At 39.6% G+C, this 14,239-nt stretch overlaps 1 protein-coding gene across 1 annotated transcript in view; it reads left to right on the top strand.

Moving 5' to 3' along the window:
- The window catches only part of ntng2b (netrin g2b), a gene marked incomplete at both ends in the record, with an annotated part of 72,744 nt that overhangs the window by 34,513 nt on the left and 23,992 nt on the right, over nucleotides 1-14,239 (top strand). Inside the window, 2 exons of the mRNA XM_079256770.1 lie at nucleotides 4,104-4,276; nucleotides 5,441-5,470. Of these exons, the coding sequence (XP_079112896.1) occupies nucleotides 4,104-4,276; nucleotides 5,441-5,470 (203 nt within the window). The remainder of the gene's footprint in view (nucleotides 1-4,103; nucleotides 4,277-5,440; nucleotides 5,471-14,239) is intronic.

Below are 14,239 nucleotides of genomic sequence, written 5' to 3'. Positions count from 1 at the left end.
CTGCAAACGAATTGGATTTAGGAGCTATAATCTCCACATAGAGCTTAATTTTTAGTATTAACTTTTTCAATATGGTAAATGTTTCCATCTCTGAGGTCAATTTAGAAAATGAAAATGGCACATATTCATTGATGCTAATCAGAGTAAAACTAAAAATTGTTGTTTTTTTTTTTAAAGATTGGGCTTGAGGGGAATGAGTTCTTGCAGCACTAAGTAATCATTTGTTGATGCCCCTACTCTCTGCCTTAGTTCTAAAAAAAAAATCCATTTTTAACCTATGGATCTGCTTCTAGGCCTGATTTCAACTTAAGCCGGCATGACCACAAATAGCAAAGGACCTATAAGCATGCATTAGAGATCTTTACCAAAGTAAAGGTTTAATAACTACTTAAACACGTTTTTCTGCATTATTTACACTCAAATTCAAGATCTGAATTGTTTTTTTCATTAATCATTTTCATGCATGTTTACAAGCATGCAGACATCTCTGCTGCTTCTGTGCGCTGCTGAGTATACTGATGTATTCTTGCCACCTGCACATCAGTGGAATTATGTAAGTTTCCCCACGTGCATTGCATTACTTACATGTGGCACATGTGTGCATGGGAGAGTATGCAAAAGACAAACTAAAAGAGAAGCCTGGCAAAAAAGACAAAAAAAAAAAAAAAAAAACCCTGCCCTGTATTGTTCTTAATATATAAAAAACACACATGCACACCAAAACTGCTGTTAAAGCACTGATGAAGAGAAACACTGACCCATAATTACAACAGCCAATTATCCCTGCAACTTCTGAGTGGTTTCTAATTTAAACTAGAATGAATTTGCATCTTTTACATCCCCTCCTTTTTTATTGCCCGTCTGCCTTTTCTTCAGTCTCTCATTTAATCTCCTTTCTTGCTCTCTGTGAGTAAATGGACGGGATTGTGACAGATCCAGCTGTCCTGTCATAACTTCCTTCAACTCGTCGCTGCTACCCCTGCTTTGATGACTTTGCAGTGAAGGCAGACATCTTGCACATTAACATATGATTGTGCCCATGTATTATTTGTGCGTGGAGGGACTGAAGAGCGAGATGGGGGGGGGAAAGTCCCAGAGCAAGCTGTCATCCGAAAAGAGGAAGAGCAAAGAGGGAGAGACACAGCACTTGAAAAGTCGGAATGTCGCGTCATTCATGCGTAAGGAGTGCAAGGCTAGAAGTACTTTTGGTCTTCAATGGCTGCACTTTGAGGCAGAGGTCAGAAAAGCAGGTCAAGGAGACAAAGTGGTCATGCAGTTTCCACCTGCTTTTCTGTGTGACCAACTTTTTTTCTGATTAAATCATTTTGAATTTGCACAAACTTTTTGTTGAATCTTAAGATTTTGTCAAGAAAAACAATCATATTTCAGTCTCATGCAAGCTTTAATGTCAGCCCACAGCGTGCAAGCTGCCTAGATAATTGACTATATTTGAGGCTTTTTTTTTCCTTTTAACAGAGGCATCCATTAGACCTCCAAGACACAAACTGCACAGCAATAGACGTAGAAAATCACTTTGTTCTTCAGTATTGATTTAAACTACATCTCTTAGATCCTGTGCTCAGCAGTGCTTCCACTTGCAAGATGAGACATATGAGATTTATCAGCGAAGATGCAGGAGATGAGAAGTAGTGATATGTTCAGCACTGTCAGTCACTCAACACAGGCATTAGTCACCATGCGTCTGCTGCTCTGATCTGTTGTCTGTCATCTGCGCTATCAGACAAATGCTTCAATGCACAATCACATGGAGCAGAAACGCACACACATTCACACCTGTCTCATTTGACATACACACTCTCCCACACGCACCGTTTTCTCCATGAAAAAGAGATGTTCAATTTCCGTCTTTGCTAAGTGGACAGCTGGTGTCCTTCAGAATGCAGTCAGGAAACAAGGCCTTGTAGGTGGATGGATTTTCCCTGGCACATCCTGTCAGGATGTCCAGCAATAAGAGAGAAGCAGGGGGAGTGGGGTGGACTGTGAACGGGAGCGCAACCTGATGGCACAAAAACAAAACTTTTTGTGCACAAACTCCATTCTTTCTTAAAATGCTTTGCCTCTAAGTTTCAGTGTTCATTTTGTATGTGCAGTGTTGCACACAGAAGGTTAAAGTTCATAGGCTAGCGTTACATCCACTGTTAAGAAAAGAGAAAGGAATTTGTCAAAACACACCGTAGATAAGTGTGAGGGGGGAAGATTGAAGTCGTCATCTCACCAGAATACAGAAGCCATTCTTTGAATATTTGATGCAGACAGAGAGCTGTTCACTCCAGTGGAACAAACTGGATTGGAATCCAGTCGCTCATCTGGAAAAGGCTATAATTTAAAGTCCTGCTTACCGAATGTCCTTAAGATCCTCATTTCCTTTCTGGCACAACTTCAACCTCTGGATTGGCCCACCTGGGCTCTACCCTTTGCTGAAGTCAAGTGTGCACATGTGAACACACACAGAGTCAGACACACACACACACAAACACACACACACACACCTAAACACAGAAGTATCACAGGCAACAGCTGAAAACAATTATTTCCTCCAATCTGAAGCATGAATAAGTTATGCCATGTATGGAAAAGTGTGGGAATGTTTATAGACATACTCAAGCTTGTTTTTGTCTTTTTCAAAGAGGACTTAATGCTCATTAGTGGGAATGGAAACAAATCAGCTTTTGTCATATGGTCTGGAAAACATTAAAATGACTCTTTGTTCCACAAGCTGTTCTGACTTTAAACAATGCATTTTGAAAAACCTCAGACATGCACCTTAACGCTTTAGTTATGCTTTTACCATTTACTGCTGCTTTTTACGATGTGTCAACATGTGCTTTGTATGTTTGTCTCCTGTGTTCGACTGAGCTCCTACAAATGTTTTTCCACTGTGGTTTTTTTTGTACTACAAATGGCAAAAAAAAACTGAAGCAAACTTGATGCACCGGCTGGATCCAGTCTGAACTGGTAAATGATAAACACATGTAACTGACCAGCTTCTTTCAGGATATATAATATCACAGATATTATCACGAATTACACAGAGCCCAGAAGTTTTTTTTCTTCTTCAACTAGGCCAACTTGTTTCCAAAATATAGAAAGACGACTTCAGGTTTTGCTCTGCAGAATGAAAATCTGCAAATTTGGTTCAGGTATTTTTTTCAGTATATTCATTTTCTCATGTCTTCATTTAAATCTCTATTATTACTTCTTTAGACAAAGTTAAAAATTGTTTATGTTTTAAAAAATCTGGTACAAAGTGTCAGTGATAAAATAAAAGAGACACCAGGTTCTTCTGCATTCTGAAACTAATGGTATCCAGAACACCTGCTGTCTCTTTTACTTTATATTTACATACCATTATGATTACTTTCAGATATTTGAAAGTTTTTGAGTCCAAAAATATAAACTGCTTAAGTATCTAATTATATATTTATTTCTGAATATTAATCTTTTTTTGTTTGATAAATGGATTAAATTGTTTAAACTTCCACTTAAAATTTGTGAAGAAAATATATAGAATCCAACTTCTAATACCATCAACCTAAAATGGTGAAGTTATTGTGTCTCAAACAAGTTTTTATTTTAAAGCATTAAAACATTCATTCATTCATTATCCTAATCGCTTAATCCACTGAAGGTTTGTGGGGAAGCTGGAGCCTATCCCAGCAGTCTTTGGGCAAAAGGCAGGTACACCCTGGACAGCTCGCCAGTTCATCGCAGGGCGCAATAAAACCTAAAGAAGAATGAATATGTTTGGTGGCTTGAAGCTGCTTTGAAGTCTGCTCGTGTACTTTTATGAGTTATTTTCAATATATTTTTTCAAATTTGTAGAAGTGTCTTAGTTTATAAAAGTACTGTATTCAGTCTATTTTTGTGCTACATCCTGCAGTCAATTTTAGCACTTGCGCTTTTTATGTCCTTGAATAATCCGTCTTTTACCTTTTTTCATTAACACTAACAACGTGGGTGTAATTGCAACTTTCCCCTGCTGCTTTATGTGGAGTCAGTGGGACACATTTATCACACATCATACACCACACTTGCACATTTAATCCCACATGTGTTGACTGTCTCCTTTCATTTCGTTAAAGGTGTAAGTGTAACCTCCATGCCTCCCAGTGCCTGCTGATTGATGGGAACCTCCAGTGCCAGTGTGAACACAACACCACCGGCCAGGACTGCCAGCGATGCAAGAAGGGCTTCAAAGCCAAGTCCTGGAAAGCAGGTTCCTACTTACCTACACCGACCGGAACCCCCAACACCTGTACGTACCTGTTTCTCTGTGTTTCCCCTACATTATATGCAAATCAAGCTGACATAGCTACAGTACAAACAAACACTCTTCCATATGCTGCAGCAATGGATGTCTGTCACCATGCCTTGTTATAATACAGAGTATTAAGGTTTCTACAAATCTCATTTATATCAATCCCTCTCATCTGAATAGTGCCTTTTTTTTTTTTTCCTTAACAAAGAATTCATGTAGCGACACCATGTGTTTTATTTTTCCCCATCAACTGTGACCGATGAATTTCGAGGTTTTATGACGACCGAGATCCTGAATAAAAAGTAAGACAAAGTTGAAGAGAAAGGATGAGTGGAAAGATGACAAAAGATACTGTGAAACCCAGGTTGTCACCTCTGTGCAGAGAGCAGATCAGAGCTGTGTTACAGCACAAGAATGTGTGTGTGGAAGGAAATCCTTTTGGAGACTGTAGTCAGATACTATGATAAAATAATAATCTAGGCCAGCCCCTCCCAAGTTCTTTTTTATTTCACACAGACACACTTGCACGCACACAGAGGCTCACACACACAAAAACGCCAACAGAAACACACACATGTACACATGTACCTGCAGAAATGGCTCTATTGTCAGCTTTTTTCGTTTTACTATGCTGTTGTTCCATCCAGTTGTAATGGTACTGACACACACCTTCAGAGCCCATCACTAGCCTTTTAAAACTCCTGAATCCCATTAGTGGCATTTAAAAATTAAAATGTTTGCAGCTAGCGCTTGGTACGCAAAATGGCCATGCTTGGGAAAGCGCTTGGTCTCTACAGATTGCATTATGCATGCCAAGCCGGGCTAACTATAAGTACAATCTAGGGAAAAATGCAAGATGAAAGTTTTTTTCCAAGTGAAGCAAAATGGTTGTGCCCTCTTAAAAGATACATATATGTGTTGCAGGTGTGTGAATACGAGTGTTTTTGGAGGAGTAAAATTAGGGAAGATGGGAAAGGCGGTGTGGATTGAGTAATTACTCTGGGACAATTGAGAGGTGGTCCACAGCAAACCCTTATTTTTGCTGAACAGCTCTCTCTGCCACCTGAGTCTGATGAATGAGGCAGAGTCAAGTCTTTAGGCAAATTGAATGCATAAATAAATAAGCTCTCATCTCTTCTTCCTTTTCTTATTCTCTTTCAGGTACAATTGCTGGCTCTTCTTCCGGTTCCAGTAAGTAATAATGTAAAACAAAGCAGAAGAGATAGTATTCCACTTTCTCTTCCTTTTTGTTGCCTCAGTTTTTCAAATTTGATTTTTTTTTACATCACACCTCTGCATCTGTATGTCTTCTAAACTCCACCTATCTCCCTTGTGATGTTTAGCTGGCTCTCTAGTCACTCATTTCTCTTTCCCCACATCTCTCTCAGTGCGGCAGCTTGGGCCCTCTGTGCTTCATTATTAATAGGTCTCTCTGTCGCCATGTCCTTTCATCACAGCACATCACACTAACCTGCACAGGAGGAATTCTTCCACGGTTCTGCTTCTTTATATTTAGACTAACGACAGCGCTTTTGATGGATTGAAGAATAAAACGATGGGAGATGGTTGTGCGATTGTTGGTGGATGGAGCAGCAAAGGGAGCTAAGAGAGAAAGGAACAAGACAGAGAGAGAAATTGGAGAGAAGGATGCAGGCATATGTTAGCGTGTAGTAATGCACTATGATTCCGGGTGAAGAGCAAGGGAAGGCAGGAATAAAAGGGAATTTGATTAGGGATTCTCTCTGTGGAGAAGCTCTCAGCCTCCAAGCTGTTAGACAGAAACGATCGGCAAAGTGGCAACATCAACCCTGACAGCGCAGCAACAGTAAAAACCTGATATCAGGGGTAGATGATGACAATGCATGGACAGACTGAGTCGTTGGACTGCACTGCAGACGCCTGACTTTTAAAGGCCTTCTCTGACAATTGAACATGAACGTGCTTATTTGGAAGAATTATGATTTAGGATTGAGTTAGGAAGGAAAAGAATGATTCTAACTAGTGAGCTGGTTGAAAGTTTAGTCCAGTTTCTGTCTCCCACAGCTTTAGTTTGTTTGTCAAAATGTGTGTGTTGCTGAACAGCAACGACAACAACTTCATCTAGGACATTCACTGCTCCTGAAGCTGAAAATAAAACAAAGGGTGAGAAAGAGGGTGAAGCTGAAGGTCATGGGGGGTGGTTAAAGGCAAAGCTAAGAGAACCAGAGACATCTCTAAGGAGGAGAGGTCAGCAGTTGATACCCATGAGTCTACTGGAGCTTCCGAAGGTGCAGAAAAGTAGCTTAGCCTGAGCCAGACACAGAATGAAACTAAGTACATTTACTTAGTACTGTAAAAATCCTCAGGAAGCTCTAACCCTATTATGTCTTGCCGGATGCTTTCAGTCCACTATACTCCCACAGACAAGTGATCCTATTTACACCACAGTACATTTATCTGGCAACTGTGATTACAGTTTCCTTTTTGACATTTGCACACACTGCAGAAAATCTATCTTAAAGAAACAGTTGTTCGCCGCATCCAGAAAAGCAAATCCACCTTTACATGAATGGTGTGCCAGTGGAAGTAAACTGTTCATGAATTTTCCACCACAAAAAAAGCTTACGGCCGTTTTCCCCTCCTCTCTCTGTTTTCCTCAAAATTCTTCCTAAATATTCCTCAAAAGAATCTTTTTGGAGAGGAAAAGGCACTTTCCTGGGAGAAAGCTGGAGGAGATGACTGACACGATTGTCACGCCTGTCTCTAAAACATGACGCTGCGGTTTAGTTAAGCCTTGTACAGGAATTTAAAACAATTCTGGCCTATCAAAGGATGAGCAACTTTGGAGCTTATATTATGAGTAACTGTTCTTTTTCCTGTGTATGAAAAATATACAAAAATATCATGTGAAATGGTTACAACCTAAGCGATTTCCCAAAAACTATGTGGACTGGCGGGACAAGCCAGGAAACATGAAGGAAAGTACAATCAAAGTAAAGTTTCACAGAAATGAAACAAAGTGTGTAAACATATCAATAGGTGAGCTTCAGAAGTGCTGATTTTATGTTATATGTTTCTGTTAGGCTGAGCTGATAAGAGTGAACAAAATTCTGACTCTAAATTCAGAAATCCAGATATGTTAACAAGAACAGTAGTGTATGTACACAGTGCAATGTTTTTCCTTCATTGGCAAATGCTGCTTGAACGTTACAGTCACACTGCAGCATGAACTTGTGACAAATCAAATGTGTGTGCCTGTGGATGTGCTTATAGACTCTGACAGGCAGGGTGTTTGTGTCAGTGAAGGAATCATACATAATTCATCTTGCAACTTACTGGAGGTCCTAAGACATACATTGACCATTTCCCTGGCTATTTATATCTGTGGCATTAATGTTAGATGTGGATTGTCCTGTCTTGAGAGCAAGGTCGTCAAAGAGTATGGACATTCAGACTTTATTTGTTCTGACTGGCTGATTTCAAACCACCCAGGATGGATGTGAACAGAACCTGTCAGCTGCCTCGATCTACAGCAAAGTGGTCCTTAAAGCCCAGCTTGCCTTCATACTAAATTTAAACATGCCATCTTGGTTTGCAGCAGACCTTGAATGTTTTGCAAGAAAAGCGTTTAAAACATGGGAGGAGCATCACTGTGATGTCGTCAGACTTTTTTTTGTAGTTTGTTTGTTCTGCTTTGAGGAAATCCATTAAGTGGGGTATTTCTTTATACAGTGAAGCACTTTAGTTGTTTGAGTTTCTTACTGATGTAAGCCAAACAATTCAATGATTCGATGTGATTTAGGAGGTCCTGACAGAGGCTTTCACTTTGAATAAACAGAGCTCCAATCTTCTAAACCTTTTAAAAGTTCATTATGGAAGGCAACTTCCTATAAAGTCACATGTAAACTTGGTACTTAAGGCCACTACATATCTTGTGAGAATATAGTTATTTGTTTGCTTTCTCAAACCTTGTTATGTCAAAGCTTATAATTAACCAGGTGGGTTGGAGCTTTGCACAGAATGGTGTCTGTCTTCATGTTTTACATGTATTGCATAGATTTCTAAACTTCGCACATCTTTCCAGAAAACTGTCCATTTAGTCATTTTTTAATCTGTATTAATTAATAGAAAAGCAGAATTGACAACTGTACACTATTTTGCTTTTCCAAACAAACCTCAGCATTATTGTTACATGCACAGTAAGAAAACATATTTCCCTGTAAATTCTTACTTTGCTGTCCACACTGAATGCCATAAATATTTAAAGTATGAAGAGTAGACTAATTTAAGAAAAAGCTCATTAATTTATTTGTATTTTTATATATATTTATTTATATATTTAATACATATATTTTAATACAAAAAGAGTAAGCATAAAATATAAGGAATGTAAGGAATCTATGTACATAAATGTGCAGTGTGCTTCATAAACTGCTGTGAAACATTCAGCATTTCTGTTGTTGGCTGCAAGAAGATTAAAAAAAAAATAATTAAAAAAATATTTTTTCACAGCCACATGAGAGAGAACACATTTCTTTGTTTTTGTATAGTACATTAAAGTCTTAAGTCTGAACAAGCTAACAGGCAATGTGTCACACAAAAAACTTGTTAATGTGACGGACCAAAGTCTACAGTTTTTTTTTTTAAAAATCTCCAGTACTATTTACAGTGTGTACACATCTTACTAGCTTTAAAGTTGGAAGTTTTTTTTTATTGTAGGTTTGAAGAAGCTCATTTTGGCTTTAATTTGTCTCTGATGTGAGCAAACCTTTGTCATGTGCGTACGTGCACTTGTGTATATTTAGATTTATAGCAGACATATGGTGCAGTTCAGTGAAACCCATAAATCATGCTCATCCTCTCCTCCTCATGGGGATCTGAGGTCTTGGGTTCTATTCTCACTGAGAGGCCACCACTACTGTTTGTACCTGCACACAAAAACAAAGGTTTTATGAAGGTCCTGTGACTTAAATAAGAGCAGAAATTTGAACCATTGTGTGTCTTGGATAATTTGAGCCGCAATGTCTTATCTTCTGACACATTACTGTATTTAAAAAAAAAAAAAAAAACATTCAGAGCGTATAGGGTTAGTATAAAACAGTAACATCAGTTTGACTTCATCTGTGAACTGTATAAAAGAATGATGAAGCAACCCACATTTTTGTATTATAGTCAATTGTTTTATCATTTTGGAAAGTCGACATGCAAATGCATTAATATGCATCGATATGTTTATGAGTATCGTTTGAGCTGCTATGCAGATGCATCTATGAAAACATTACACCAGACACACAGGTTGGACAGCATGTCAGCGTAGTCGCATCCTTTGTGTCGTCCCTGCCCCAGTTAAGTCAGTGAGCATGCTCAGATGAGGATTAGCAATCTATTGGCAAGAGAGTCTGATCCACTGAGCCTGCAGCCCATTGGTCAATTGGACAGATGAGTGTTGGCGATGGGGGAGGGTAGGTCAGTGAAAACAAAACCTTAAACCTAGTCATATATCTACCTACCCAACTGCATAACCTCACATGGCCACACTTCATTTTTCATCCACAGTCAGGTCCAGGTGCTACAGAGAGCCTGAATATGAATAAAAACAGTCACATACCCAGACACATGTAGGGGAGTGTATGCATTTTCATTTAAAAACAAAAAAACAAAAAAACACTTGGTTTTAGAAAGAGGGATTGGATCATGTCTGGAAAACCATGTGTCATATTAACACCCATGCTGTCCGCCTCCATTAGGTGTTCTTGCCGACGTTAACTGATCCTGAATTACAATGGTTTCATTAGTGTGCAGCAAAATCAGTCTCTAGCACACTGGTAATAAATGATGAGAATGCTAAGACTGACAGGTAGTATTAAACAGTTTTAGTTATACTTCTATGGTCTTTTTTTTTTTAATAGATGTGACAAATGATCTCATTGTATGCAAATGCATTGTTGTGGAAGAGTAAAACCACATGAACAGACACCGTATGCACCCTTGCATGTGTGTATATAAAATGTGTTTGTGTGTCAGAGTGTGTCATGGGACAGTTAGTGAGTCCATTTGTACAAACGGGCACATATTAGAGGATTATGATTTGAATCAGCTTAGGCTGTTGATGCATTTCAGGAGACAGTGATGGCGCTGTTGGATGGCTACAACTGACACCAAGATTCTTCCATTTTGCCCTCTTTTTTTTTTTTTTTAAATACAGTGGCTACTGCCTCCCACAGCTCAACCTCTGGGGTTGCAAACTCACATTTCAGCTCTCCAAACTCTCACGGTTTTGTTATAAGCAAAGGTAAGAACTATACAGTAGTGTGAGACACCTGCTTATATAAATGTAGCAATGCTGCAGTGTAATGCTAGAATAGATTACCCTTAAGTGCTACGACCAAAAGTTATGTAAATGACTTGTTTTATTGTCGATGTAGAGCTTACAAAAATCTCATGTAAAATCCCTTGCTAGCCAAAGATTAAAACTTTCAAAATTCAACCCCGATCCTGGTTTGCACATTTCCTACTATCCATGCTTTCTTTCCGTGTAGTTAAACCTGCATAGAAACAGAAAACCCACTGTCCCTTCTATGACATGAATTATGTGAGAATTTTCACCTTATCAAATGGACATTGAATTAGTTTTCTGATGCACTTTAAAACAAATTAGAAAAGGTTTGATTTGGTTTGATCCTAAAAGTAACAACACATATAGTAAAACATCATCCTGTTGGATTTACAGTACCATATTTAGCCATACTGGAATAAAGTTATTCTTTGTCAGGAAAGTGATAAAAGTAGCACAAAGAGTAGAACAGCAGCTAAAAGTCCGTTTTTATAACTGTTATTTTGTTTAATAAATGATTGGTTGAATAAAGATTCATGTTGTTGAATGATCAGGCAGTCGTTTGTGGAAATAATATTTAAAAATGGCAATAAATAGACATATTTTGCATTGAGATTATGTTTACTGTTCCTGGGTATACTGGTACATTTATAGGTCATTAGAGTCAATGCTGTTATGAAGATGTAAGACCAGCATTAGTGTCACTAGTCTGTTGACAAAATTTGGTGCATGTATAAAATTGCAGGTGTAAATCAGAGTAACACACTGGTACTCACTGTGATTTGGTTTTACAGTTATATTAACAATAGTCACACCTTTAATAGTGACATTGTTTTACAGACATGAGTATTTCCAGCACTGAAAGGGTTGTGGAAGAGATTTTGAGTTTAGCCTATCTCAGCAGTGTGAAATCACACTTTCCTTGTGTGTTCTCACTTCTGTGTGCTAGGAATGTGCATCGCTGTAAGTGTATGTGCTTGTTTGAAGAGAAAACAAAAAGGGAAAGCCAGGCTTTCTTAGGATAAACAATCTGAGGCAGCATCTCTTATGCTAATGTCTTAGCGTACCCATTCCTCACTGCATTTACATTCTCTGTCCTAATGCCACAGATAGCAGAGCTCCACCAGCAGCTACACAGAGCTCAGCTCCTCAAACACACCATGTGTTATCCACCATCTCTTAGTCTGAGTCTAAACTAAAATCCAATGGACAATCTCAAACACTTGTTAGAACAGAGGTTCTTCCACCTTCACCGAACATCATGGGGTTTCTTTGACACCAGAGAAGTTCACTCATTCAGAAACTCACCCAGAAAACTCACATCTGTGTCCAAAAGGAGTTCCCATGTCATTATCACCATCATCCAGTCACTGAAGAGTCCAACCACCATCCACTGAGTCAACTCCACCATCACACAAGCTCCTCTGAAACTGAAGGGAAACATTTTGAGCCGAGGCATGGTGAGAGAGGAGGTCAGGCGTTCCCATAGCTCCAGATGACAACAGATATACTGTGGACAGAAAGCCGACAGAAAATAGAATAATCTCATTTTGAATCAAGAGATCATTTACATTTCCAGTCAGTGTGATTGGGTTTATGGTGTGGAACCTATGAATGAATTTTCAAGGAGTGAGAGTCACTAATGTGCTATTAAACCAACGCTCTTGTCATTTTTATTTTACTCAGCATCCTATCACATGTCAGAGGAGCTTGTTTGGTTTAGATAGTGGCAGTGTGATCTACTTTATGTGCGTGTGTGTGTGTGTGAGAGGCAGTGAAAGGTTTAGAGAGAGAGAGAAAGTAAGTATCATGAACACTGGTACTGGAAGGTTTGTGAAAGTCTGACTCGCGTTGGCATCGTCTTTGCATCATTGCGAAACACGGAGGATTGAGGAGCATCAGCTACAGGATCAAAATGATGAGAAGACATGAAGACAAAGCAGACAGAATCAGGGCAAAGCACAATTTAAACTCAACCTACTGCAGCAGATTGCGAAATACTGCGTTGGCAGTATTAATGTATTAAGTGTCGCGATATAAATAAAACCATCACGTGCTGTTTGAGGGAACTTTCTGCTACTTTTGGCAATGTGTCAACCTGCCAGTGAGGGGGCAGATGAAGAGCTCCATCACTGTCATGCCTTACAAAGCCCAACAGACTCTCACACACCCTTCTTTTAGGCAGTGCAGAGCAACCCAGAATACTCCAGCTGCCAATGTCTGATGTCAGACAGCTTGGGCTGAGCTGATTGAGATTAATATCAAGAATCACAACTACCCCCAAGGCAGCATGGGTTACTGAGATTAAATGCATTCATGCACACTCTTCTACCACAGCAGCCTTTGAAACAACTGTGTTTCAGGATCCTACTTTACCAGTAGAGTCAGCATGTGAGTGTGTGTTTGTACACAGCTGTGACAGATGTGTGAAAGAGTGGGTCTAGTGGGGCCAGAGGAGGACATGAGTAGAGGTAAGCAGGGGTTACTTTGATGAGATGTAATGATGGCACGATGCCAGTTGTCCAGGGTGCTGTGAGAACAGCTGCTGATGTCCTGTCTCACTGGAGCCCTGGGGGGGGGGGGGGGGGGGTGAAGAGTGAGTGGGCGGTAGGAGATAGCCCGAAGGGGGATGCACTGCAGGGGAGCAGGATGCTTGCAGGATGCCCCTCTCTGAGGAACAACTAGAGACACACATTGCCTGTATAAAACACCTCAAGGGAAAACACAGATGGAAACATGCAGCTCTGTATTCTCTTGTGGTTTGGTGATCATTAGTCCCGAAATGAGGTGGACGGCGTCATCATACGATTGGTTATCTGCATTTTTAATGGCAATCACCTCCATGTGGTGTTTTGGTGACACCGAAGTTTGTCTGCACGGCGGGAAGGCAAGCGATGCTTGATCTGTAAACTAGTTTCCCGTCTTTTCCAAATGCTCTCTGTTGCCCTAAAACCTGAAGCAAAGGATTCTGGGAAAAGCTGAAAGCCCTGTGGGAGAGTGGAGTATACAAAGAAGGATAGAAAGAAAGAGGGGAAAAAATGGAGACAATTAAAAATGCAGCATAATTGGAATGTGTGTGCTAAGTTGTCGAGTATTGATTTGAGAGGTTTTGTGCAACTCTGGCACCAGACAGAACATAACATTTTAATATGGGGAAGTACACCCATGAGGAGACATCACTGTAATATAGGATAGTCTATGGTGTATTATAAATAGTCATATTTTGGGTAAACACAATAACAAAAAGAGCAGAGATAGATTGTCTGTCTATACAACAGGGAACAGAGAAGCACACAATTTCATGACATTCAGATAAAAGCAAGTGTATGTCATTTCTTTCACACCCAGAGTGAAAATGCAGTGATGAAGGAGTTTCTCAAGCCTCTTTGACTCTCACAGCTTTTTCCCAAGCCCAGGGCTGAGGCCCCTGATGGGGCAATCCACTATCTGACAGAGAGAAAGGAAGAGAAAAGGAAAAATGTCTCAGAGGAAGAAAGGAAAACGGCAGACGCTATCAGTAATCTTTACCCACTGCAGCATCAGCCTAATTATAATGTTCTTATTGTTCAGGCAGCTGAGGAAAGAGCTTGTAAAATACCGCACAAGATGTCTGTTCTTGTTATGTTAATTATGATTGTGGTGTCTCC

This window comes from Telmatherina bonti (assembly GCF_933228915.1).
Source record: "Telmatherina bonti genome assembly, chromosome: 17".
Lineage (NCBI taxonomy): Eukaryota > Metazoa > Chordata > Actinopteri > Atheriniformes > Telmatherinidae > Telmatherina > Telmatherina bonti.
Note: the sequence above shows the minus strand (reverse complement) of the source record. Positions and strands in the feature narration are given on the sequence as shown.